General features: G+C 36.1%; 4 protein-coding genes across 5 annotated transcripts; 2 read left to right on the forward strand and 2 right to left on the reverse strand.

Annotated features, from left to right (window-relative positions):
• The first annotated feature begins 769 nt into the window (after positions 1–769).
• LOC133874877 (ADP-ribosylation factor GTPase-activating protein AGD5) lies at positions 770–11,112 on the forward strand. 2 transcript variants are annotated; one of them, XM_062312765.1, is made up of 11 exons: positions 770–1,026; positions 2,869–2,927; positions 3,157–3,247; positions 3,355–3,409; positions 3,522–3,612; positions 3,754–3,979; positions 8,225–8,447; positions 8,611–8,789; positions 9,011–9,256; positions 9,350–9,408; positions 10,555–11,112. In XM_062312765.1, the coding sequence occupies exons 1-11, from the start codon at positions 976–978 to the stop codon at positions 10,712–10,714; spliced, it is 1,440 nt and encodes a 479-aa protein (XP_062168749.1). In that variant the 5' UTR covers positions 770–975; the 3' UTR covers positions 10,715–11,112. The 2 variants fall into 2 exon arrangements, with proteins under 2 accessions (XP_062168749.1, XP_062168748.1); XM_062312764.1 differs by having other exon boundaries at positions 771–1,026; positions 8,605–8,789.
• Positions 11,113–11,345: 233 nt separating this feature from the next.
• LOC133874879 (uncharacterized) lies at positions 11,346–11,969 on the reverse strand. Its single transcript, XM_062312766.1, has 2 exons — positions 11,899–11,969; positions 11,346–11,705 (listed from the first exon to the last, which is right to left on the reverse strand). Exons 1-2 carry the CDS (start codon positions 11,967–11,969, stop codon positions 11,387–11,389), a joined length of 390 nt encoding a protein of 129 aa, XP_062168750.1. The 3' UTR covers positions 11,346–11,386.
• A 5,259-nt stretch (positions 11,970–17,228) lies between these two features.
• LOC133875916 (uncharacterized) lies at positions 17,229–19,305 on the forward strand. The gene is made up of 2 exons (XM_062314188.1): positions 17,229–17,928; positions 18,472–19,305. Exons 1-2 carry the CDS (start codon positions 17,319–17,321, stop codon positions 18,855–18,857), a joined length of 996 nt encoding a protein of 331 aa, XP_062170172.1. The 5' UTR covers positions 17,229–17,318; the 3' UTR covers positions 18,858–19,305.
• Positions 19,306–20,885: 1,580 nt separating this feature from the next.
• Positions 20,886–26,609, reverse strand: LOC133875242 (cytochrome c-type biogenesis ccda-like chloroplastic protein). Its single transcript, XM_062313292.1, has 13 exons — positions 26,454–26,609; positions 26,120–26,210; positions 25,422–25,562; positions 24,774–24,829; positions 24,003–24,133; positions 23,813–23,898; positions 23,669–23,700; positions 22,965–23,126; positions 22,590–22,662; positions 22,377–22,477; positions 21,621–21,713; positions 21,469–21,515; positions 20,886–21,126 (listed from the first exon to the last, which is right to left on the reverse strand). Exons 2-13 carry the CDS (start codon positions 26,208–26,210, stop codon positions 21,054–21,056), a joined length of 1,086 nt encoding a protein of 361 aa, XP_062169276.1. The 5' UTR covers positions 26,454–26,609; the 3' UTR covers positions 20,886–21,053.
• Between the last annotated feature and the right edge of the window lie 1,016 nt (positions 26,610–27,625).

The following is a 27,625-nucleotide window of genomic DNA, read 5'->3' on the forward strand; positions in this document are numbered from 1 at the left end:
CCTTACATGAATATTAAGAAACACTTCACTTATAATTCCTGTTATCTTTTATGATTTATAATTTGCAAAAAAGTGTCAATTTAAGGTATTCATATTTCAATATTTTCAATTTCAACTTTCTATTAGAATTTTTCATTAAATCCTATCAAAATTTTCAAAATACTCTGTATTTTTTTTTTTAAAAAAAAAATTATAAAATTTTTCAAAAATTCAGACATACATAATTTTTGTAAATTCGTTAAATTCTTATCAATACCTAAATCCTAGCATTTTTTTTTAAAAAGAAAAAATAGGTATTTTGAGAATTTTGACAAGATTTAATGGAAAATTATAACGAAATGTTAAAATTGAAAAAAAAAAGAAAAAAGAAAAAAAAGAAAGATGAATAATTTAAATTGATACTTTTAAAAAAGTAGATACATTTTTATAAAAGTAATGAAAGATCAGAAATTATAAGTGAAGTTCTCCCATAATATTATAAATTGATTATATTGATTTGATCATGAAGTTTAATCTTCATTCCACAATTCGAGTGTTCTTTTATTTTATTTTTTTCTTATGCAACTCTAAAACAAAAAGTCGTTGAAAACCTGTCCCCTTATGATTGGACCAAGCCAATGCGCACAAAAAAATTGTGTAGACCCCTCTACTCCTAATCTCACCCTCCACACGTGCCAGAGATTAAAAAAATTGGCCACTTAGCTCAGACGCACACGCGCGAAACGCCAACCCAGAGAAAATAAAAGTCAAGAGCGGCCATTGCTTCCATCTCTTTCTTCTTTCCGCGTCGCTTAATAATCAGAGACGGCGAGTTAGAGAGAGAAAGAGAGAGGAGAGAGGGAGAGAGAGAGAGCGTGTGAAAAGACCTATTTGACCTTGTTCTTCCGTCTTCCTCTCTCTCTTGTGCTTCTGTTTTATAAATTTGCGTTGTTTTTGTTTTTTTTTTTTGTTTATTTGTTTGTTTGCACGGACACCATGAACGAGAAGGCCAACGTTTCCAAAGAGCTCAACGCCAAGCACAGAAAGGTCCTAAATCCTCTTCCTCCTCCTTCGTATTATTCTTTTTATTTGCATGTAGACCCCAATATATAACGAAATGTTGAAATTGCCACACTTTTTTTTTCCCCCCAAAATGACCTGGGATCATTGATCTTCGATTATGCTATTTGACTGGGTGCTGAGAAATTGAAGAGAGAGGAATGAAAATTTGGAAATTTTGTAACATTTTGGAGGATTAATTAACCGGTGTATAAGATTTGGGAACATTTCGAATTTGATCTGTATGTTTTGGACCTGAAATGTTCTTGGTCCATTGATTGGTTGATCGTTGCTAATTGTTTTCTATCATTGATTATGTGCTGAGAGATCACTTTTTTTTTTTTTTTTTTTTTTTTCCTTTTAATTTTGTTGTATTGGGGTTTGTATGGGATTTGATCAAATGTTATTTATGTGGTTGACGTTGGACACGTGTTTTTTCTTTTTGGATCTCTAATTTGTTTGGGGGGGTGGGTTCAAGCTTTCATTTGAGTTTTGGATGCTGAATTTAGAATATGGGTTCGGTAGGTGCATTCCTATTTGATTGAATGGTGTTCATGTCAAGCTTATCTTGCAAAATGTGTTGTCTTTAATTAGATTCACGGTTCTTATCAGTCTTATATTGTGTTTTCTTTTAACATTATCAGTTTGTAATATCTGGGCAATTTAAATTAGAAGCGGGTAGCATCATCTGTGGGGACGAGTTCTCAGGGATTAGAGTTTTTTTTTTTTAATAAAAAAAAAAAAAATTATAAAGAGAGAGATTGATTGGGTTGTTGGAGAATTCGTAGGATTTGCTTTGATTATTTGTTTAACCCTCCTAGATATGTTTTGATTGTATTTTACATCTATTTGAATGTTACTCATTATAATATATTGTTTATGACTGGGTTTTACCAAATATGCAATCTTTTTCAGTAGAAAACTATGCTACCAAAACCTAGAGTGTTTTTTTTTTTTTTTTCTTTTTCCTTTTTTTGTTGGGTAGGGTTTATTTTACCGCTTCATGGTGATGTGGCATATGAAAACAGAAGGGCTGGAATTCTTCTAGGATTACATCATACATATGTATTGCATTTCCTTTCATTCTTATTCATTTAAAACATTTTCACAACCATATAGTTATTGACTATATATTTTAAAGTTTGTGGGAGGATATGATGGATATCCTATGTATAGGGCTACCATCAATTTTCTGTGCTCAAGTCTGTCTATTATATGGTAAACCTGACTTCCAACCGCATCATATTGGTTCTTTTGGTTGGTGGAGCATTCCCAGATTGGGTGTATGAGGAAAAGTATATTTGTTTCACATGACAATGGGAAAACATGTCAAATTCTATTTCTTCAAGCAGTTTCTTCTTATATGAGATTCATATGTGTAAATATTTATGCTAGGTGGCTTTAGTGATTAGTTGTCATGATTTTCTTGTTCTTTTTGCCCCTACTACCTAGGTGGCTTCTCTTGTATACTTCCTGTGTACATGAGGGCACCTTATGCTTTTAATAATATCTCGATTAATCATCCAAAAACAAAAATATCTAAGCTAGAACCGAGATCATTGGGTTGAGTTGGAACTATGGACCATTTAAGAGGCATTTATCAATTTTCCTGTTGTTCCTTCTATGCCATTTTTAATTCGTTCTTAGACTTAATGTAATGGTTGTACTGTGCTTAATGATGCCAACACTGTGTGTGCACTCTTGTTCGTTCAATTTGGTTATCGTTTTTGTTTGTCTGCTGATCTTTGCTTCAACGTTATCTACTTTTCTTGCTCCTTCAGTCTGTTCTCTCAATTACATTCTTATCTTTACTGTTTGAAATATATGTAGATACTGGAAGGACTTCTTAAATTGCCGGAGAACAGGGAATGTGCCGACTGCAAAGCTAAGTATGTAACTTAAAAAATTCTGAAGAGATGATCTGGATATTATAGTTTTATAACGAGGAAGCCAAAAGAGATGATTTAGAAAATGTTCACTAGTAGAGTTATAAGTACATTTCGAAGAAATTTACTCAACAATAAGGAATTTTCTTTGGTTATTCCAAATATAAGCATGTTGTTAGTTCAGTACATTTTACTTGGATAAGTTGCTTATAATGAGCTAATTGCTATGCAGAGGTCCAAGATGGGCTAGCGTAAATTTAGGCATCTTTATATGCATGCAGTGCTCTGGGATCCACAGAAGTCTTGGGGTGCACATATCAAAGGTTATATTTTGTATCTTAAATGTCAATTAATTCATTTCCACATTCAAATTTACAAACTTTTTTCATGGTAGGCTGATTTGGATATTCAAAAATGGCTTTGGTTGCAGGTGCGGTCTGCTACCCTGGACACTTGGCTTCCGGAGCAGGTTGCCTTTATTCATTGTAAGCTTTTCTCTTAGGTCATGAACTTGAATTTTCTCTGATTGATGTCATGTTGAATTGAAGATCAAGAAACTGCCTACATGATTTTAATTTGTTTTTTGTTTCTATATAGCAATGGGAAATGAGAAGGCAAATAGTTACTGGGAAGCAGAGCTACCCCCTAATTACGATAGAGTTGGAATTGAGAATTTTATTCGTGCAAAGTATGTAAGAGTTAGCCCTAGGAACCAGTATCTTTCTTTTATATCATTTTAGCGCATTGTTTATTCTTTGTTATGTGCATCTGATTACAATCATAAGATTACACTTTTTTTAGTTATGCTAATAATAGCATATAATTCTAGGTATGAAGACAAGAGATGGATTCCAAGAGATGGAAAACCTAAATCACCGACTAGAGTGCAGGAAGACAAGGCTTCTGGGCATTGGCAAAGGCCTGGAGAAAGAATTGGGCATGGCCATATTTCTAGTTCTGAAAATACATTTGAGGAAAGGAAGAACACTCGACCATCCGGTACTGCTTCTGCTACAAGAATTAGTGTTCCTGCTCCTCCTAAAGGACCTGAGCAGGTATCTTGATTTTTTGTTCCTAGTTAATTACCATTTGTATTATGTGTCTTTGTTTTCAAAAGACATACCTGTTTGGAAAAGGTGAATATAATTGAACCTCATGGCTTCCAAAGTATCTCTGAATGAACTCTTATCCTTTTTGGTCCAACAATACCAAGAGAATGCCCGTAATATTCAGATTTTCAGTGGCCAGTCATTGGGGAAGAAATAGTCATTTCCACTGTCTGGCTCCATTTCTGCTAATCGTATTCTCTGAGTGAGACAAAGCTGTAACAGTTCAGTTTCTAGTTTATGAGATGGAATACTCGAGGGAACCATTCTAGTTAGTTTAACAATTATTAGAACACTAATATCATCTTTAGGGTTACTTTTAGTTATCACAATGGAACACAACACAAAACTTCCTTTTCTAGGTTCTTGATTTCTGGATATCCTCGATGTGGCGAAACAAATCAGTGATCCCTTTAGTTATCTCAATGGAACACACACACTAAATGATTTGGATTATGCATATCATGTGAAAGGGGTAAACAAATTCTAATTTGGTAACTTATTTCAGTCAACAGTCAAGATCAGGTAAATAGATGAGAATCATTTATTTAACTTGTGTTCTTTTAAAATCCACCCTGTTGGTTGGATTGGAAACTTAACTATTAAAATTATTGTATTTGTAAATCACTGAATGCCAAAGTAAATGACCTTTATTGGGAACCTATATTGCCACTTTGTTCCCACAAATTTCTTTCCAGATAGCCATACCCAAGCCATCCTCTTGCTTTTGGAAGCATAGCAATAGGTTAGTTGAAATCTAGCCAATGTATTAATCATTGTGGTTATCTTGATCAACTATATATATCAAGGTGTATCTGGAAGTATTTAAGTTCATCACCAGAGTTTTCTGATTTCTATATAGATTATGTAGCTACAATGCTTTGAGCACGGGATTTTCAAATCAACAAATGGATCAATTCCTGGGGTGAGCCTTTGGTCTGAGGACCGGTTATGGTGTGGCTGTCATATGAGGGTGATAAATTTGATCGTTTCCGTAATTATTATTATTTTTATTTTTTAAGTAAGAAACCAATCTCATTAAGAGCGTAAGGCGTCCCTTAGTACACCGAGTATACAAAGGAAACACCTAAATAGAACAAGAAAAGCGACCAAGAATGTTATCAAAACTAAACAACAAAGGGTGCACATAAGCCGTAGTCCAAAGGTACAACATAAGGTAGAACAAGGATAAAATCTCCTTCAAGGTACTTTCCAAATCCTCAAAGCTCCTATTGTTTATTGCCCTCCATTAACACCAAAAGAGACAAATGAGCGCCATTTTTCACACCGCAGCGCTTCTTGGCCTTCTAGAGGACCATCAACAAGCAAGCAAGTCAATAACCCGTATGGGCATAACCCAAGACATCCCAAAGCAACTGAAGAGAGTACTTTACAAAGCAAAAGTAGTGAAGAAGATGATCTAAGGACTCCCTAGTCTTCTTACACATATAGCATCTGTTTATCACGATAACACGCTGCTTCCTAAGATAGTCTAGGGTAAGGATCTTGCCAAGAGCCGCGGACCACACAAAGAAAAAGACTGCCCTTGAAGAAGCCTGAGTGCACCAAACACTTTTCCTGGGAAAGCGAATGCCTCCAGAGCAAGCTAAGGAGTAAAAAGACTTGACCTTGAACAAACATTTTTTGGACGAAACCCACCACAACTTGTCTTCGCTACCTCTACACTCTTTAACTGAATGCAACGCCTGGAAAAAAGAAGCAAAAATATCGACCTCCCAATCGTAAGCCTCCCTAGTAAAACTCACGTTCCACTAGTTGGAACTACCCAAAAACTCCAAATTATCTGCAACAGAGGCGTCCTTCAGACGAGCAATACCAAATAAAGCTGGAAAAGTTACCTTAAGAGTCGTGTCCCCACACCACAAATCATGCCAAAAGATGATATTGGTTCCATACCCCTCAACAAATCTAGTGAAGCTTAAGAAAGAATTCCAACCTTTTCTAATGTTCTTCCACACCTCCACCCCATAAGCTCCTGCCGACTCAAGAGAGCACCGCCCACCCCATGAGCTGCCGTATTTGGAGTCCACCACACATCTCTCTCAATCCCATAAGGCCACAACTATTTACCTAGCAGAGCGTGATTGAACATCCTCAAATTTCTGATCTCTAACCCTCCCTTAGAGATCGGAGAGCAAACCGTGGCTTAGCTAACCAGGTGATATTTAAATTCTTCGCCTATTCTTCCCCATAAAAAATCTCGTTGGAGCTTCTCAATTTGAATGGCCACCCTAGCAGGAATGGGCAAGAGAGACAAGAAGTACGTAGGTAGATTGGAAAGAGTGTTATTGATAAGGGTAACCTTGCCACTCTTAGACAAATATAGCCTTTTCCATCTGGCCAACCGGTGTTCCATCTTTTCCACAATGCATCCCAAATAGACTTAGCCTTATAACACGCCCCTAGCGGCATAGCAAGATACTTCAAGGGTATAGAGGAAGTCCCGCAACCTAAGATGTTAGCTAACTCAGCCACATTATCCACATTGCCCACAGGAACCAAGATTGATTTGGCTAGGTTAACCTTTAAGCCAGATACAGCTTCCAAACATAATGAGAGTCAACAATAATATTTTTCAACCAATTATTTGTTTACATTTTATTTATTTAATCGTTAATTTCCAGATTTACTTTATTTCAGTTCTACAAGAATTTTGTGCACCATCCAAAAAAAAAAAATTGATGATGTTATTTTCAGTATAAACTAAGTTCCCAATAAGCATTTTGATAACTTCATCTTTGACTTCCAACCTATTTTTAGCATGTGTTTTATATGTTTCAAAGTGAATTCGTTTTAGGCCAAAAAATAAAATAATTGTTAATTTCCATATTGATTTTAATTTTATTTCTACAAGAGTTTTGGCATCATCCAAAGATTTATTTCCAACAGCTTATATGAAACCTGGCTCTAATACCAAAACTGTAACGACAGATGGTGAAGATGATTAGGGTTGGCCTCACAAAAAACCAATGTATCATCCACTAACAACAAGTATGTGATATTAACCACAGGGAGCTTAGATCCCAGAGAGCAGTCAAAGGGATGAGCCATGTCACAAACGTAATAGAAAACATTTTACTCAAAGCCTCCATGACCACTACAAACAGAAGGGGAGATAGAGGATCGCCCTGTCTCAACCCACGAGAACTATTGAAGAAACCAGACGGGGAACCATTAACCAAAACGGAGAAGCGCACCGGAGAAATTCAGTGTGCTATCCATGAGACCCATTTCTCCCCAAAACCGCACCTTCTCAGCATGTACAGCAGCTTTAGGGAAGATTTTAACTCATGACAACTTACGAAGGCGTGGAATTGTGGTGGTCGAGTGGTGTGTTATGTGTAAAAAGCATGGGGAATCCGTTGATCACCTTCTTCTCCATTGTGACGTGGCTCGAGTTGTTTGGAGTTTTTTTTATGGTTTGTTTGGGGTGGAGTGGGTTATGCCTAGGAGCGTCTTGGACTTATTGAGTGCTTGGGGTTCTTTGCTGGGTCGTGGTCCTGCTCACCGTGTTTGGAAGCAGGTTCCTCTTTGTGTTTTGTGGGGCTTGTGGCGGGAGAGAAATTCTAGGCTTTTTGAGGATGTGGAGGTTCAGGCTGGGGCTCTTTGTAGAATTATGCTTAATATGTTGTTTTTTTGGGTGTCGGCGAATGGCATGGGTAGTATGTCGTACGCTGATTTTTTACTTTCTTGTTCGTTTCGGTCCTCTAATTAGGGGCTCCTTTGTATACTCCCTGTGTACTAGGGTTGCGCCCCTCTGCGCTCTTTAATGAATTCTTACTTATCAAAAAAATAATGTGATCGAAGGCCTTCGTAATATCTAGCTTGCAAAGCACCCCAGGAACGCTAGACTTGATATGGCTATCCAAACATTCTCTGGCAACGAGGACCGAGTCTAGAATTTGCCATAATATTGATGACATTCAGAAGAAAATTGATGAATCAAATACCAATGCTGTATTAGCTATGTATGAAGTGATTGTGGACTAATCTATGCAGTATTATTTAATGCACTAAGCTATACTGGCTAAGACTTGTTAACCTACATGATTCCAGTTTTGCCCTCATTTCTTTCTTAATGATTATCCTTTTCCATTATCAACCTTTTTGTCTAAATTTGAAAATAGATTTAATGCAAGGTTCTTTGTGAGTGACATAAATACATACTAGCAGGTTACTCCTGTTCCAAAGCCTCAACATGTTGAGAAAATAGAAACGGCACCAGCAGTGCCCCAAGCTGAAGCAACAAAGCAGGCTTCAGATGCTGCTTCCACCGTCTCTCCACCAAAAGTTGACTATGCAACCGACCTTTTCAACATCTTATCCATGGATGGTCCAAGTGAAAATGGCTCAGGGGCCGTTTCACCTGATGATAATGCTTGGGCAGGTTTTCAGTGTATGTCTCTACTTGCCACTCTTTTCACTTACTGGATCATCAAAGAAGTATTGCTAGTTTATCCCTTTTTTTTGTGAACATGTTTTTTTTTTTTTTTTTTGCAATTGCTTTGAGGTTGAGAGTCATGGTTGTTATTTTATCTTTATGGTTGTTGCAGCTGCAGCTGCTGAAGAAGCGGCAACAGCTGAAAAAACTGGTGCTACAAAGCCGGTCGAAAATAGTCCCCAATCGACTACTGGAATTGAGGATCTTTTTAAAGATTCACCGTCAGTAATGCCTGCTTCAGTTTCAGAGAAACCCAAGAAAGATGTAACAAATGATATTATGAGCCTTTTTGAGAAGGTATATATATTTCACCATCATTTACAAGATTTCTAGGAGGTGTATGTGACTAAAACTTTAGCTAGCTTTATTTTCTATTTATATAGACGTTCTATTATCTATTTGGATTTCCAGTGTAGAGGTTTATTTTTCTAATTTAAAATTAGTCTTAATTGATTGAGCTGGTAAATTTTGAAAAACGAACGAATAAGCAGAATATGAATTCATGGTTTGAGTTGCAGTCGAGTATGGTGTCACCATTTGCTGCGCATCAACAACAACTAATGATGCTGGCTCAGCAACAGTCCCTTCTGATGGCTGCTGCAGCTAAATCTGTTGGTGGGGAACCGAAATTTACTGGCACTGTACAACAACCTGCGTCCAACGGCAGTATCAATTTGTCTGCTCAAAGTTGGGCAAATGCTGGCCACCAGATTCCTGGAATGATAATGCCAACCGGTGGGCATAGTGTACAGACATTTATGCAGGTAAAAGTCCATAGTAGGGCTTACCTAAATTCATAATTCATTTTGTAGTAACTTCTGTCTAGGGAATTTCTCATTGTTATATTTCTTCCTTAGACAAGGAGCACGGGACCAGCACATCCAGTGGGGAGCTCTGTTCCATACCCTACATCTAGGTATGTCATTAATTGTTTTTGGTCGACTAAAAGGATTTTGGGATCTCAATAATAGAAACCAACAGTTGTTTCATAGAATTGTAATCTATGTTAAGTTGTTTTAGTTGTCAACTGAATTGTGTTCTAATTTCATGTGCACAATTGAGTTAAATATTAGCTGCCTAGTCGGTGTTTGTTTGGTTGCAAGGTCTTTTGATGTCGTGGTTACTTGCATAATGGGTCTCTTATACCAGCAATTGCCTAATGGGACTTTGTTTAGTAGCTTTTGTCTAGACAGAAGGTATGCACATTTGTTTAGGATTCTTGTGTCCCTCATTTGTTTAGCGTTCTTCTGTCCCTCATTTCTTTCAAACGTGGCTCATATATTTATATTAGGGATTTTCGATGAGGAATACGGTTGCCTTCATTACAGAAAAATACTAACAACAAAATGCTATTCTTACAAAGGATGCTTGTTTTTGGGAATGCTATTGCTTCAAGTTTTGGGTTAAAGACCTTTTTTTACATGTGGTTTGAAAACTTTATTTTTTGGTACCTCAATTTCAATTCGGATCGCAAGTACCTTGGGTTTTGGAAAAAGACGGATATGGTACCTCCCTCCATTTTTTCATCCAAAATTTAATGGATTGCCACGTGTCTACTCTAGGTATTGACACGTAGCACAATGAAAAAAAAATTAAAAAATAAAAATATTTAAAAATTAATAAAAATAATTAAAAATAATAAAACTTCAAATATATATATATATTAAAAACTTTAAAAAAAAAATTGAAGAAAAAAAAAAAAGGATGGGTGGTACCCCCTTGGCTGAGTACCATAACCGTCTTTTTCTAAAATTCAGGTATCATTTGCGATACGAATTGAAATTGAGATACTTAAAAATAAAATTTTTATACCACATGTACCAAAAAGGTGTTTAACCCTTTATTGTTTTTATTTCTACAACTTACTCTTCAATTCACTATTCGATTCATTTTCTCGCTTTTTTCTCTTTTTGCTTTGTTATTTCTTGTGGTTTGCGCTAATGATCTGTCTGGAGGTGAACGTGAATCTGCACTTTCCCAGTGCGATTGCTAATGTTCCCCCTTGTTTTGCTAAACACTGTAAAGCTTCATATTCATAACTGTTGCCATTCATTTGTTGCAGCTTTTATTCTATGGGCCAGGCTACCCCAGTTAATGGCGCCACAACCACTGGAGTGAGTAAACCTCAATCAGCATCTACAGTATCATCTGTGCCTCCTACGCAATCAGGGAAGGATTATGATTTCTCCTCCTTGACGCAAGGGATGTTTGCAAAACCCTGAGCAGCCTTTGGGGTGACGATATGCTTGCTTCACCATACCATACGAAAATAGTTGAATTACAGGAAAATAGCACTTCGGAGTTTTCTCACCTGTACTCGGGGTTGTAAACCATTTGTAGAGGCAGTTCAGTTTTTTTCTTTTTCTTTTTTTCTCTTCATTTCTGAGTGATCGCTTCATTTGTATGATTAGGTGTATCTGGAGTAATAAAGATGAGTTTAGATGATTTTAATTCAACCTTTCTTTTTTTTTCCCCCTTGATCTGCATTTGTTGATAGACTTCCTGAGTGACTACTAAAACCAGCACCCTTCTAATAAAGTCCTGGGATGATTGGAAGCATATGGAAAATGAATATTTGAAATTCTTAATCTATAGCAACTTTGATATTTGATATTTGATATTTGATATTTGATGTTGTCCTTTTATGTAAATAGCATTGAAATTCGATCGAGTTCAATTGGTTTCTAGTCGAGTCGGATTTCAAGCATTTTGATCAAATCTGAAACTAATCAAAAGTTTGAGTAATCCTCAAACCTAGCACAAAAACCAGTGAAAACAATAATCATATTTGATCATCAATTGAAACACAAATATCCGAATTAACCAATAGACGAACTTTCAAAGAACCAAGACCCACAAGGAAGAACCAACGATGCAGGTGAATCATCTTGTGTCTACAGAGAAATCTTATTCCTATCTCTCAACAATACATACCCCAATTTTTCCAGCTCTAGAGAATCAACAGAGAAGTAGTCACCGCATCGACATTGGTAAAAGAGCTCCAAGGCTTCTCCAGCGTCTTCAACCATCATATCATCCAAACTGACATCATCATCTGCAATTACAGCATCCTGTCTCAGAGCTCGAAACTCACTATCATAAACTGACCGTGAACTCAAATTGTTGAGGATTTCCCAAGCTCTCTGTACCTTCAAAAATCTTTCCTTTGACTCATGGTCAAGTTTGAATGACTTAGATGTCTTCTGTAACTTAACTTATCAGGACGAGGAAAAATGATTGAGGGGGGACCTTCTTTTAAAGGTCCCCCCTTTGAATAAAAGAGTCACTTTTATTCTAAAAGTGACTCTTTTATTATTGTTTTGTTTTTCTTTTTTGAATGAAAATGTTTTTTTTATTCAAAAGGTGGAGAGGGGGACGATTAAGGGTCCCCCCTTCAATTATTTCTCTAGGATGAGAGTTTAAGATGGCAGATCGGTAGCTTGTACAAATTTCTTCATAGCTTGCACATTCTTTCATAGATAAAACTTTGTAGTAGGTTTTCACAATGGAATTCTCACCAAAAAGAATGATCGGATAGTTGCTTGTTATCAGATATCTTTTGCTGCAAATGCAATGAAGAGATTCTATGAAAGGATATTTACTTATTCTTTATATTAATAACCAAAGCAATAGCAAATGATTTCTAGATCAAGCACTAAGAGAAGTGGCTGAATTTACAAATTTTTGCACTACTCGGTGAAAGAAAGATTTCCATAGAAGCCTGGGCAATGGAAAACTACTTTCATTTAGTACTAACCGTTGTATCTTCTATATGTGACTTTTGATTCACAGGAAGGATTCATAAAGGAAAAACTGGTGAACCCTATTAGAGAACATAGGTCCCGTTTGAAATTCCCGTTCCCCTCCCCTCCCCTCCCTTTTCGGAATTTTTTTTTGAATGATTGGAAAATATGATTGATGTGATATAAAGTTGAAATAATTTATATAGAAAAGTGAAAAAAAAAAAAAAAAAATAATTGTATTGTAGTGAGTTTTTTATTTAAAAAATAATAAAAAAATGTTGATGTGATATAAGAGAAATAATAAACGAGAGTCTTTTGACCGGCCATCAACCGTCCCTTTCCAACGTTGAAAGGGACCAATTTTAAAACAATTAATGTTTTGAACGTCTCCTGCCTATCATATATTGTGATATAAAAAGTTGAAAATATTTTGAAGTTGATGTTTTTTGAAAAATGTGAAAATAAGAGAAGGGGAGGGAAAGAGAAATTTCAAACGGGCCCTACTCTCTATATACTGAGAGATTTGGTATAAGTAATTTATTGTAATTATAATAGCAGATTTGATAGTAATTAAATCTTATTAATTGATTACTATAATTATCTACATAAATCCTCCTATAAATTGGAGTCTTTCTTAATCCTATGTTCGACACTCACAGTGACAAGGCAAGCTTATCGGCTACCATACTCGGTCCCATCACGCTCTCTATTAAGAAGCTCCATCCCCCATGATCCACGCGTCTACCTTCCCTGCCAATCATCATCTGAGCTTTCTTTTGTTTGTTGGGATAGCTCGATCGTTGAGATTATGCATTGATCTCTCTCTCTCTCTCTCTCTGTGTCTATTCTTCGAAAGTTAGGCACAAATTTTGGACTTTCTGATGAAAGAACAAATTAATCTGACGACGTTTTGGACGATTGACAATTAAAAAAAAAGTAAACCCCCGGATATTTGCATCAGCAGTGGATGTAGCAGACTAGCCAGTTGTACTTGTTCCCGGGATAACCAGTAACCACCCAGGAAGGTGTACGTGCCCCTCCATCATGACACGTTTCACTAATCCCTCAATTGGACGGTGCCAACGGATGGTACGGTCATATATATAAATATAGCTTCCCGTCATATATTCCACTCTTTTATGATTACTTTATACTTGGTACGTGTTACTGCTGGTCAAATTACATTAGGTTATAGTAGAACTTTTGAAAATCGGATAGAGACGGCTAATAATTCAGTCAGTAAATATAAAAGAGTTAATACGAAGTTTATTTGTCAAAATTAGTTTTGAATTGTCCGTCTAGTTGTTTGAACATGTGAATTTTATAAAAATTTTCTCATATTTTATGTTCAAGTAAGAGATTACTGAAAATTCGGATCTCAAAAAATCAACATGAATTGACCTAAAAGCTTAACACATTTTAGGTTTAAATTCTCTATCAATAAGTGAAGTTGAACACTTAAAATATTCAATTGAAATAAAATGTGAATTATAAAGACAAGGTTCGAATTCATAATATTTGTTCTAACATCAAATTAAATTACTAATTATTTTAAAAATGTAAGCTGATCAAAAAATATTTATTAATTAATCATTTAATTAATACTCTAACATATTCATTAATTTGGATTTTAATTAGCAGAAAGAGACAAAATACTCAATTAGCAGACAGTTCCTTTTTTTTTTTTTTTAAATGCCTTTTTGTTTGAAAGAACACTTACTAAAAAGTTAAGACGTGGAATAAATTATAAGATAATTTTGAGAAGTAGCAAATGGAGGTACGAAAATGTTTGGTAGAAGAAATGTCTCAAAAACGAGTAGTGATGGGGAGACCCTAACCGGCCTTTTCCTTTTCAATAGACAAAATAATTTTATTCAAAAAGTGATTTTTTTTTGTTGTTGTTTTATTTTTTCTTTTTCAATAGAATTGATTTGTTTATTGAAAATGGGGGCAGGAGGCAAGTTAGGGTCCCTTCCAATCACCACTCCTCAAAAACACAATTCAAAATTGCCATTTCATGTAGTTGTTTGCGGAAGAAAAACAGAATCCTAAACGATTTATGGTTTACTCCGTCTTGCCCTTGTTAATTGTTACCGTCCTTTTGTTCATATTTTCAAATTGAAATGTGTTTGGTATCATTTTTTTACAAATTCATTATTAAATTTATAGAACTCGCGTTTAGTCTCATAGATTTAATGATGAATTTAGACATCTATTGGACTAAAGATGTAAAAAATAAAAAATTAAACCAAACATTTCTCTTTCAAATATTACCTTTGACTCACTCAAAAAAAAAAAAAAAAAAAATTAAAATTACCTTTGACTTTCAAATCTGTCGGCCATATATTTCCAACCTCAACTCTCCAAATGTTTACTTGCAGAGAAGCTGCAATTGACTTTCGTGGTATATAAAATCCTAAAATTTGGTTCATAAAATGCTTAATTTACTACGCAAAACATGAACCAGACTCTGCCACGCGTCTATATATATAAATATATATATATATGAATGGATGTAGCCAATTTGTCAAGATGAAGGCACCAACTTGATCGTTGTCTCACTTGACTAGGGAATTCCCACCATACATATCGTTTGGTAGAGAAGCTCTTCTTGACCATGGATTATTGCGTGTTCATATAGCTCTTGTTTTCTGCTCACATCTCCTTCTTCCAAACCCAAATAAGTCTCAATCTGAGGCTAGCTTTGTGGTTTTTAAGGGTGGTCGGTATTTTTAGGAGTGGGACAAGGACGGCTAGAGAGTGATCCATTCTCTCACTAATCTTATCGTGATTAAAGATATGCTTCATACTAACCAAGTTAATTAGCATAATTCATAATCAAAAGTACTTATATAGATAAGGGTGGCAATGTATGTTTGTGTGTCAGGTTCATATCGTGTCGAAACATTGATATAAAGACTATATAAATCAACCTTAAACCAACATCAACTATTATAACCTACTAATTTCGTATTGAGTTCATGGATCGTGTCCTGTCGAAAATTCTCAACCCTCAATGTCACGTGTCAAGGTATGAATATAAGACTGACTATATAGGTCAATCATAACCCGACATATTTAATTAAACAGGTCAGACACTCTCAACCCTAACTCTCTAATTTCGTGTTAAGTTCATGTCGTATTTACAGGTCGTGTAAAAAATTGTAAACTCTAATAACGGATCGATGTCTCCCCTTATTTGCCTAATAACAGGAGATCCTCATAGTACATAGAACTAAATCGTTAAGAGATATTTTGATAAATATTGCGTTCGTCTCTTGAGAGAGTATGAGATTATCTTATAATTTGTTATAGTCGCACATGCAAGATATTTGTTAATATGCACTCTTAGGCTTTGTAGAGATAATTATAATTATAATTAATTAATCTCATACAAGGTTTGTTAACTCCTGTTTGTTTGGCTGCTATGTTAATTGGTCGACATAAGATGCGAGATTACTTTGTAATTACTTCACGTTGTGGTCGGTTTTTATTTGGTTGGCGTGGCAGTGGTCGGCTAAGTGCGCGCTCTCTGAGCTGACCCGCACGTGGGGAGCCCATGGGCCGGGAATTCTGGACCCCGAACACAGCTCCGAAGTTAACGGTCAAATAATATATAGCCGTTGTGAGGCGGTGTATATATTATCCTTTTAATATTCAAAAGATTCTGACAACATCCCGCTGCACTCTTTGTTAAAAACTTAAATGAAAACATTAAAATAACACACAAGCTGTATTTAATATTTATATTCTCTTAGGAAGATTATTAATCGTAACCCCAAGGTTGACAACATTAAAAAATAAAAATAAAAAATTGACAACATGACATAGTTAACCGCCTCTCGAAACACATCCACACAGATAAGGACCATGGCTCGTCCGTTGTTACAAACCACGCAGCAAGGCTGTTTCGGGACGACGTAGTAGCCTTCCTATGATGAGAGCTCCTTAGTTCATACCCACGCAGAATCTTGAGGCTTGTTTGGCAAGGACATGCATAGAACAGAACAGAGTAGTGGGTTGTTAGTTTTGAAATTAGTAAAAAGTAATGATGTGATATAAAATAAAAAGAATTTGTATAAAAAAGTGAAAAGATTTTGTATTGTAGTGAATTTTTTTATTTGAATAGTAATAAAAAATTATTGATGTGATATAAAAAGTGAGAATGTTTTGATGTTGATTAGTAGTGAAAAATATAAAAAAAATGAAGAAAAAAAAAGGTACATGAATAGTTGTTGTTCTGTATTGTTGCTTGACAAACAAGCCCATAGATGCAAATTAGTTAGATGAAGTAAGCATAATAAGAAAGGAAATGATTTTTCTACATTATACAAGTCATATATCAATTTTTACATCAAAACATATAAAGTGTAAGATTCATGTATATGGGTCTTATATATATAGGCTCTATATATATATGAGTCTCACACCTAATGTATCTTATTGTAAAGTTAATGTAAGGTAATGTGATGTAGGAATAATACATCTCTATACGACTGTCATACAATTAAAATAAATGTGACAGTAAAAATCAATTTAGATTTTTTCTTTTATAAATTTTTACTAATTCAAATATTGATTTTACCGGTATATTCTGAATATAATAAAATAAAAATTTACTAAATAATATTACTCATCAAATAATATTAATAGCATTTTTCATGTTTAACCAAAAATTATTGAGAACAAAATATTAAATTGTTTCTCAGTGATTATACGTGGACATGTATTGTAATCTCAATTGTCAAGGCTGCCACATAGCAAACGCTGACGTGACAAACAGCCAACTCCTCATCTCCAGATCACGTGTTCATCCACATGGAACACCTCCGGGCCCCACCCAACACATTCGCACCATCAGGAGTTCCCCATAATCGCAAGCAATCAATCGAACCCATCCACGCCTTCCACTAAAAGAGACTTTTTCTCCGTAATCCAACGGCCCACGTTTCACCACAGAACCGTTTCCTTATAAATGTCCGGCCCTGTCTCTCTTCTCCACCACACTCTCAAACTCCTCGACCCTCGTACTCTTTGGTTTCCGGAAAACAAGAAGAATCTCAAGCTCTCACAACGGGGGAAAATGGCGTACCCAGCGAGTTCCAGCTATAACTGGAACCTCTCTCTAAAGCTTGTCCTGATCTCCACCGGTGTGGTGACCATGGCTCTGGCGCTGAAGGTCTCGGCTCCGGTGGTATCGGATTTCGTGGTATCCGAGATCCCTTCGATTTGGAGCTTCATGCTCTCCTGGCTCAGGCCTCCGTACCTCTACATCCTCATCAACTGCATCATCATCAGCATCTTCGCCTCATCCAAGCTCCAGCCGAGACCCGACGATCCGGCGCCGGAGATGCTGGCGGTTCCTCCGACACCGACGCCGGTCAAGGAAGTACGTGAGGACTATGTGGTTTACGGAAACTACGACATTTTGAACAGGTACGGTTACGACGCGGCGAAGGCTTCGGCTTCTGTGGTGCGGCTGGTGGATTCGGAGGGAGTGGAGAAGACGTCGAGCAATGAGATCTTGATTAACGATAGTGATGCTGCTGTGCTGTCGAGGTCGGCGTTGAACGGCGTCCTTCACAAGCAAGACTCCTTGGAGCTTCCGTATTCGAACAATGAGAAAGAGAATGAGAAACCGCCGGTTTCTGCCAGATTCGCTCATCGGAAGCCTGTGAAAGCCAGTCCTGAAGGTAATCTCTCCCTCCCTCTCAGATTTTTCAAAGAGTTTTCTTGGTTTTGAAATTTCTCGGCGAATGAAAATCTGACCGTTGTGTTTAAGTCCGTAACTCCGGCACTTACAACGGTAACTTTCTGGAAATAATCTCTTCACCGCTGAACTTTTCCGATCTCGATGTGCGTGCCGCTGAGTTTTTTTAAGGCAAAATAATCATTGTAATTCAAAACTCAACGTCAAATGCCGAAATTACCCTAACCTTTTCGCATAGGTTTGTGGTGGTGGTTGGCGGTTGCATTGATTGAATTCGATAGTATTTTTTTTTTGAGAAATTTTGAATTGGATGGTAAAGTGAAGAGATGGGACACAGTCACACAGATCCGCTGAGACCACACACCTTCTGTTGCTGTCAGGACCACCTGAACATTTCTCTCTTTGCCTCTCAAAGTCGAAATTGCCCCCACTCTTTTTCTTTGAAGAGACACCTCAGTGGACACGGTTCTGAATAGATAGTGGCAGAAAGAGTAAATTAGGCTGACATTTTTGGGTACTTTTGCAGGCGCTAAGGCCTTGGGAGTGTCGAAGCCGAAGCGGCAGGAGACGCTAGAGACCACGTGGAAGACAATAACGGAGGGCCGTTCGATGCCGTTAACTAGGCACCTGAAGAAGTCCGACACGTGGGAATCGCACGTGCGGCGCAACAACAACCAGCCGACGGACGAGAATACCCCTCCTCCGAAAATGAAGAAGTTCGAGACGTTCACCGACCGAAACGCCAACTCGTCGCCGGGATCGGGGCGACTCAGGAGGGAACCGTCGCTGAGTCAGGACGATCTGAACCGGCGAGTCGAGGCGTTCATCAAGAAGTTCAATGATGAAATGAGGTTGCAGAGGCAGGAGTCCTTGAATCAGTACCGCGAGATGATCCACCGCGGGCCCCAATAGATAAAAAAAAATTACCGATAATTGGTTGGTCTGCATTTTCTGATTTTCTCTTTGGGGAAAGAGAAAAGGTGAAGAAAACCCCCCCACGGATGTGGGATTTTGGTGATTTGATGAAGGTAAGGTATGTAAAAAAGGTGGAACGGAAGTTTTAGAAATTTTATAATTTCCCAAATTTTCTTTGGGTGGAAAAAGAAGGGCTTTTTGGAATGAATGGTAAGAGGCAGGTGAGCTTGAAGTTTGAAGTTAGTTGCATTTGTTGAAAGTAGTTGGGATTTAGAAATGATTTAGGATGTGATTAGTGGGATATTGCTGATAAATTTCGTCATCAAGACAGACAAAATGTTTACCTGACGAACATATTTTGCTTTTTAGAGATGGAGATTTGGAGTGTCATTGTCTTAATCATTAGACTGTTTTCCTAAATAAGTAAGATTGAATTTCACGATTTTGTGAATGTTTTGGTATGAGCTATGACATTTTTAATTAACTCTTGCATTAATTATTGTTTTTAATAATAATAAAATTAATGGTTGAAATTGAGCATCACGTCAATATTGTTAGACAAACTGTGACAAACTGTACGATAAAAATATGGATTTAGCATTATTAAAACAAATGTTTAAGAAATTTTGAATTTTATTTCGTTAAAACAAAGTTTGTTGGCACTTTTTTTCCCCATTAGTCTGTCACCATGTAAATTTAATCAGTAATACTGATGAGTTTAATTAAACCATAAAGTTGCGAAATCTTTAGGATTCAGTCCTACCATGGCCGATCCCTATATGGGATTTTGGTGTCATGTTCATTCAACCCAAATCAACAATCTAATGCACTCTCATGCTTAGTTTTTTTGTTTTAAAGCATAAAGTAACTATGCCTAGTTTATACATGTTCATAGTGTAGTGTGATTTAAAACATGTTAATTTGGATGATTCAAAACATGAACCAACCAGTAACACGCAAGTGTTTATATGATGTTTACATGCAAGAAAACAACATGGAATCATAAGTTTATGCAACTCCAACCATATTCGTTAAATATATTGCAAATAAAATATAAAATAAAGAAAGAGAAGCGGAAGCGTAAAGAGGTGTATGTGATACAATTTTTACTATTGAATTATATAGAATTGTATTACATAATTCTATATATAATTTGTGGTTAATTATCTCCTTGTATTTTCTTTGAAACAAAATTGTACGTAATTGGAAGTGGGTCAGTGGCAAATCAAATGGGGTAGGAATAGAGGCGGAACCCTAATGTTTGGCGGCTGGCACTGTATTTTGTGGCCAAGAAAAGCTTGAAAAAACGTGCGATTTTTGAATAAAGCTCATCAAAGATGTAGAATCCTGTCCCCGTAGATGGCGGCCACGTTATAGTATTGGATTTCTCCTCCACCGCTCCACGTAAATGCCTACTATATTGGGCACTCTTTGCTTCTCTGCAATCTTGTCACAGCCAACCATATTGAGATTGAGAGTAAACCCTACTCATCTTCTTATCTGTTCCATACTTCCATTGCCATTTATGATGGTAATGCCAAAGGATTTCTTGGTTCTTAAATTATGAAGTTTCGGCCGTTTTTAAGCATCAAAACGCTTAGAAAATGTTACATATTAAAAATATGGCATGTTATCAAAGAAATTAGAAAAAAATTCTCCTCTCAAAAGGCTTTTTCTTCACTTTTGTAGAAACAAAAAGACAGGTTTTGCTCATAATTTTTTTTACAAGATAGAAAGCAAGAATATGATGAAAATATACTTAATTCTCACCTGTATCGTGCCACCTTTTTTAATTAGTGACATTTTTCAAGCGTTTCAATGCATAGAAATGCCCTCGCGATACAGTACATAGTATTTTGGAGTTTTTCAAAATATGATCGTTCGATTAGAATTTTCTTATAAATATGATATGATGTAATCCTAAATTATTTACTGAAATATAGCTGCACTTTTGTGAACGTAGAAACATTGCCGAGGGGCCGTGTTTCACGTGCTAATTAAGTTAAAAACATCACTGCTATGATCTTGAGTAAATCTATACAACTTTATGCTAATATCAAATTACTGATTAAAATGTAGCTATAAAGAAAAAAGAAATAGAGGGGTAGCAGGAACAGAAGAGAATATATTGTCTATGCTCAGAGGCTTCCTCTACTTGATTTCTTTTTTTCCTATACATCAACAAGTCAATCTCTACATTGCCATAGTAACTGGGAAAAGCCTATCCAAGAAAGTATAAACACCCCCTCCTAACAGGAGTGCACCACTGCAAAAGCAACCAATTCAAAGCTGTATCAGAAGCAAGGAAACAGCAAGAAATCTAATCTTTTCAACATGCTTGCAGGAGTGGGAGTGATCAACTACCACCACTCCAGTGAACATGTGAATGATGACCGAGGTGAATTCAGATATGAGTAATGCTAGAAGCTATATTTTTATTTCACAATTATCTTACAATGCTGACGTGTCAATCCCAATCAACCTCTAGATTTTTTTTTAGTAAGAATTGATCCAAGGGTTGGTTGGGATAGCTACAACGGTATTATTGGATAAAAATGTAGTTTCTAGCATTACTCTTCAGATATATTACATGTTTTCAAGTAACTACCTGATTGGGTTGATCCATGCCGAGAACTTGCGAAAAGAAAGCAGGCTCTGAAAACATTTAAGCATTAATTTTTGCTAAGAAAAATTTAGAACATAATGCAATGTATTAGTTTGACTTTAATACAACTTATACAATAGAAGAATCATATATACCTGCAATGCTCCAGCGAAAGAAGCAGCAAGAAGCAGAGGAGCAACATAGCCAGTTGTGTATGTCAAAAGGAGGCTGCCCCCTATAATTGGATCCTGTTATATATTGAACGTGTCCTGTTATTTATTTATTAATCATGACAAGTGTAAAAATATATGTTCTCTGTTTTGAGTGAAACTAAGGATAAATGTGGCTAACAAAATCCAAAACATCAATGTACATATAGTCCGTTTTAAGTAGTCTTTTTTTTTTTCCCCCTTCTCTGACATATTTGCTTGTTCAAATGAAAAAAATATTTAGAGATGTGTTACAAAAGCCCCCCCTTTTTATTTAACTCTTTGAACTGATTAACAAATTGTTAAGGTTGGTTGTCTCAAATAGTCAGATTTATCTTCTATGACCTGTAGTGATATAAACAGTTTCTCCAGAGAATCAAGAATAAAAAGAACTCTAGTAACCCATTCATTAGCAAAAGTTTGGTGTCCCTTAGCAATACTGAAGCACTTACCCATAAGTGCTAATTTATACTTATCTATGGGCTAGTGAGTCCTAAGCTAGTTACAATAAGAACATAGCAATATAGCATATATACAAAAGAAAGGCTTAGGAACTAAACACTAGCTTCATCTATGAGAGAGAGAGAGAGAGAGAGAGAGAGAGCAAATAGCAAACATGTGAAGGCACATCAGATTATATCTGCAGTCTCAAAGATACTCAAAGCTTTAAAGACATACAGCAAAATAAACAGTTCAAAGTACCTTGGACGTAGCTACATATCCAAGCAGAGTGGCCAACACTGGTGTACTACAAGGTGAGGCAGCTAAAGCAAACGTAAGCCCAGCAAGATATGCTTGCACACCTAACACGTGAAATTTAATTTAAATTTGGAACCTGTAAGCACGTTTAGACAACCAGATTCATGCAAACAATGAGTACTCGAGAAACCAGGGTAAAATAAAAAAGCCAATTACTTGATGGGAAGTTAGCAGCTGCAGCACGGGGATCAAAATTGTTAAAAAACGAGGGGAGCTGTAAGTCAATTACCTGCAAAATTAGCCATTGGATTAGTACATAACTAGAAGGGGTAGTATTAGGAAAGAGATAAGTCAAACAAAGTCTTCTAAGCACTTAAACTCTAAAATTCTGTGGGCACCTTTTGAGAATATTGTTTCCTAAGCCTGGTCACTTAACTAAACAACTATAAGCACACTTGAAACTGCATCAATACTCTAAAATGACTATTATTATGTCTTTTCAAAGATTACAGCAGTTCAGTAATCGACACACTTAAGCCAGCAGATCCTATAAAGAAGAAGGCAAAATACTACAGCAACATGTATCAATACCTCAAGGAGATTGAGACCCATAAGAACAGCTAAACCAGATGCAGCCACAGGTAATCCTTGCCCGATCTGTCCATATGCCTTTCCAGCAAATGAGGCTGCTATGCCTAGGACTGCTAGTGTGGTTGCCAATCCCAATGAGAATGCAATGGAATCCCCAATGATCTGACAAGGTAAAAAAAGCTCTAGTAATGATAAGATGAGAGAGAGAGAGAGAGAGAGAGAGAGAGAGAGAGAGAGAGAGAGAGAGAGAGAGATATGCCATCACATAGTATGGCGACGAAGATCTAAACTAATATATATAAGTAAAAAATACAAGGAAACATGTAGTACAGAGAAACATAAGTATCAAAGGATATTTGTATCTTGCTTAAAAGCTTAATCAACTAGATTAATCAGTGTTTTCAAAATATATTGAAGACAAATAAATTTGCTATTGAAAATTCAATTGAGGTCCCTGATGGATATTTTGTAGCAAAGTGCTGAGGCATATAAATTCTTCTTATTTCTGGACCATATCTTTTCATCTAGTGCGAGAATAAAGACCAACACCTAGAATTAACTTATCAGGCATAAATTGTCAACATATTTCGTAGCAAAGTTCAATGTTTCAACAAAGATCAAAAGATGCTACAACACACAACTGGTGCAGAAAAAGTTATAAGAGCAAACATATGAATAAGGTAACTCATTCAGGAAGTCATTACCTCTGCTCTACTTTTCCCAGAACCAAATGCTCCTGCATAATTCCAATCAATCCAGAAAACAGCATATGATGAGACCAAATTTATGATGCTGCATTATTCAAAGAAAAAAAATTCGCCACTAGATCTGCTATATAGAATGCTCACCAATGTAACCAAGGGTCAGCGGTAATACACTTAGCGTACAAGGAGAAAGGCTGGTTACAAGCCCTGCCCCAAAGATAACTGCCAAACTGTAACAAGGAATAAGTAGCGAAAGTCAGAGTAAATACAGAATGCTAAGTAAAATCTTCAAAAACAGCAATGCAAACATGGAGGTCAGAGTGAAGGACTGAACCTTGTGAAACTGAGAGCTGATAATTGGTCCTGGACAGCGTCATTAGCCTGTTGTCCAGCTGAATATAGGAAGCCTCCAAACAAATCTCCAAGACCTCCATCAGCCAAATTATAAACAGCGGTCGCTCCTTCCTGACATGAAGAAAAATAATTCTAGTTCTTGAGATTATTCATAAAAAGCATAACTTTGACGCTGACTTTGGAGGATGGCATGATCTGTAATATGCAGACCAATGTTTAACCTTATGAGACATTAATCTTAAACATTCTTGGAATGGGTTAGGTTGATATAAAATGCAAATTTGACAATCAAGCAATAATGAGAAATTAGAAATAGAATTGAAAAGATCAATAAAAATATTTTACATACTAGACCTACTGACAAAAAATAATGGCAAGTCACACATGATACCCAGTGTGAAACGCACGAATGCAGTGCAAGGGCAAGCCCACCAACTACTGTTAGGAGGTCCGAAAACAAGCATTTGAGGACAATTTTGGCTCATAGCAACTTGAGGCTAAAATCCTCCCTAAGTTACAGCAGCAGAGAACTAAAGAGTCATGCTTGCACTTATCCTGTGTCTCTTATCTGTTATAGAGCATAGAATATTCAAGGTCCAAATTAAGAAATTTCATTGGCGTAATCATACTGAACATCCCAGAAATATAATTGCCAAAAAAAAAAAAAAAACTTGTTCATAAAGCGTAGGGGAGGAGGGCACTCATGAGATTAGAGGACACTGTTACAAACAAATAAATAGCATATTCTCACCAATATATCATTTGTACTCGCAGCCCTTGCTGTGCTAGTTCCCACCAAATTCACCGCTGGAAACAGCAGAAATCGAAAGAGATGTTCACCAATGCAAACAGTAGACCAAACATCTATTTGTGCAGGCTATATAATTTAACCAGAAGTTTGAAAGGAAAAAGGGGAAAGGCAACTAGAATTTGCAAATTCAATATATGCAACCAACATAATTGAGTTTTTATCCAATATAATAGACTTTAATAGGGACTGGAAATTTGGCACTCTGCTCTGCTTAACCTCATCAGACAAGCACTATGCTAATACAATAACTCACTCCTCACTGTTTCTATTGTTGAAGTTGAGGTAGATTCTGATGCCCATTTGATCTAAATCACATTGGAGATTTTAAATGGCTTTAGACAATTGAATCACATAAAAACTGAGATTAAAAAAAAAAAAAACAACAAAAATTTTTGAAAAAATCTCCACATAATATATGAATCTTTCAAGTGACATGCAATAAGAATAGAAATGAGAAATACCTCTTTACAAAAAATAAATAAATAAAGGGAAAAGAGAGCTAAAAGAAAACGAGTAATAACTTATTAAAAACTAGTAAATAGTAAATTAACAACATCAAGCCAAGCGTACAGCGGTACAGGCCCTTACCTGCAATGGCATTTACAAATGTCTTAACTTGAAAACTACTGCTTCCAACATGTTTCGACAACAATACACTATCTTCGTGACCATCCTCAGCCTTGGGAGGTCCCTTAAGCATCTTGATTGGCACTATATATCCACCTTTACCTTGAAATACATGAGTAAGAGGTTCATTTGTGTTAGATTGTATATTTGTATTAAACAAAGGAAAAAAAAAAATTTATTCGCAAATACAAATAATATTGTTAGTATCTACATCCTGCCATAAACGAAAATTGAATGTGTCTCTTTCATGTAATTCACTGTATTCAAACACGTAAGTCCTAAATTTAACATACATAAACACAGTGACAATCTATCATGACTCAAAAAAATCATACAAAATATATTTATACATCAAACAACTTGGAAAAAAAAAAAAAACACAGAGAGAGAGAGAGAGAGAGAGAGAGAGAGAGAGAGAGAGAGAGAGAGAGAGAGAGATTGAGGATCCATGTACCCACTTGAGATATCAAGTTTGGTGAATTATGACATTAGAAAGGTCAACTAAAATCAATGCCACAAAATGTTAAGGATGATGTAAAGAAGAAAAAGGAGATTTTACCCATGTGGGATCCCCTAAAAATCCCTAAATTTTGGCATGTAAAAGGTTCTTTGAAGGCCTCCAATACACACACACAGACACACACACCCAACTGGCTCACCATGAATACCGCTTTTACGGGCATGCTTGCCGCTGGAGATTGTGCAAGAACTAATAGCATAACTACGGCAGTGGTTTATAACTAAGCTCATCTGCAAAAGTTTCAAAGGAAGTCATTAACAAAAAAAAAAAAAGTAACTAATGATTAGCAGAGGCGAGCTAGTTTCAAATGACAAGAATTTTTTTTTACAAAAAAAAAAAAAAAAAAAAAAAAAAAAAAAAAAAAAAAACCCAACAAAATCGAAAATTTTCTTTTCATTTTACACGGTTTTCAAAGCAGCCAAACAAAGGGCAAAAGAATCTGATAAGTTTGAGAGAGAGAGAGAGAGCTCTACTTTGGATTGTTTCGTTTAAGCAGCGAAAATGAGCATGGATACGGTTGGGACAGTGTCTAACGGCCCCTCGCAAAAGATTTTTCTTCTTGTGTTTTTGTCGAAGACCAGATATTTATTTGAGAAAACTTCGCTTCCCCCTCTAAAAGCATCTAATTATTATAATTTGTAAACATATTCAAATTAAGGTTTTCCCCATTTATGAAACTCTTTTGTTTTCTTCTCTAACCTCTTACCCTTACGGAGGCGTACTTCTTTTTCGGGTGCGTTTGGGATTGCAATTTTGTAGATAAACATGTCATTTTAAACCAAATCACAAAATTTTAAACTTTTTGAAAACTGCGACTTGAAAACGCATAAAAGTGCTTATTCAAATCGCAGGCAATTGGGTGTTTTTTTGAAAACGCAGTATTTTAAAAGGTTAACCTGCGATTTTAAAGGTCAAACTACAATTTTACCAAACGTTTAATTGCGTTTTTTAAAATCACTTTTTTAAATCGTACTTTTTGAAATCGCAAACCCAAATGGACCCTTAGGGTCTATTTGAGTTTACAATTTCAAAAAATACAATTTTAAATAGCGATTTTAAAATGCAAGATTTCAAAAAGTAATTTATAAAAACACAGTTAAGCGTCTGACAAAATTAGAGTTTAGCCTTTAAAATTTTTCATTTTTAAAAAAACATCATCTTACCTGCGATTTGAAAAAACAGATTTTCTGTGTTTTTAAATCACAATTTTTAAAAATGCAGTTCTCAAACAATTTATTTTTTGCAATTTAATTTAAAATCGTGCTTATTACCTACAAAATCGAAATCCCAAAAGCAATCTTAAACCCAATAGTTGTTCAAACTGCCCTTTTCCATAATTGTTCCAATATTATTTTAGAAAAGAACTCTCTCACAGTAATTATTAGCCCTTTTAATATAGGTACCTTACTGCGCACTGGAGAATTGGCTCCACCCTTATTGATATGCTTTGGTCAGCTCAGCTCTTTTCACAATTGGACAATCTCCAAAATTGATAGGAACCCAACAGATAAACTCAATCTATCTTTCTTGATTCTCAGACGAGGAGAGAGAGAGAGTCCAGTGAAAAAGAGAGAGAGAGCCTTGTTTTGCCAGGGACCCTCCCTCCCCTTGGCTGTGTTTTTTATCTCTCTCTCAGCCATTAAGG

Source organism: Alnus glutinosa, chromosome 8 (assembly GCF_958979055.1).
Source record: "Alnus glutinosa chromosome 8, dhAlnGlut1.1, whole genome shotgun sequence".
Classification (NCBI taxonomy): domain Eukaryota; kingdom Viridiplantae; phylum Streptophyta; class Magnoliopsida; order Fagales; family Betulaceae; genus Alnus; species Alnus glutinosa.

Excerpts from the sequence above, each read along its gene's own strand:
- LOC133874877 (XM_062312764.1), top strand. The coding sequence starts at position 976 with ATGAACGAGAAGGCCAACGTTTCCAAAGAGCTCAACGCCAAGCACAGA. Across the intron at positions 3,410-3,521 it reads GCAGGTTGCCTTTATTCATT|CAATGGGAAATGAGAAGGCA; the intron begins GTAAGCTTTTCT and ends GTTTCTATATAG. Across the intron at positions 3,613-3,753 it reads GAGAATTTTATTCGTGCAAA|GTATGAAGACAAGAGATGGA; the intron begins GTATGTAAGAGT and ends ATATAATTCTAG.
- LOC133874879 (XM_062312766.1), bottom strand. The coding sequence starts at position 11,969 with ATGAAAGAATGTGCAAGCTATGAAGAAATTTGTACAAGCTACCGATCT. Across the intron at positions 11,706-11,898 it reads ATCTTAAACTCTCATCCTAG|TAAGTTACAGAAGACATCTA; the intron begins AGAAATAATTGA and ends GTCCTGATAAGT.
- LOC133875916 (XM_062314188.1), top strand. The coding sequence starts at position 17,319 with ATGGCGTACCCAGCGAGTTCCAGCTATAACTGGAACCTCTCTCTAAAG. Across the intron at positions 17,929-18,471 it reads TGTGAAAGCCAGTCCTGAAG|GCGCTAAGGCCTTGGGAGTG; the intron begins GTAATCTCTCCC and ends GTACTTTTGCAG.
- LOC133875242 (XM_062313292.1), bottom strand. The coding sequence starts at position 26,210 with ATGAGCTTAGTTATAAACCACTGCCGTAGTTATGCTATTAGTTCTTGC. Across the intron at positions 25,563-26,119 it reads CCGTAAAAGCGGTATTCATG|GTAAAGGTGGATATATAGTG; the intron begins GTGAGCCAGTTG and ends ATGTATTTCAAG. Across the intron at positions 22,663-22,964 it reads TGGGTCTCAATCTCCTTGAG|GTAATTGACTTACAGCTCCC; the intron begins GTATTGATACAT and ends CTAATTTTGCAG.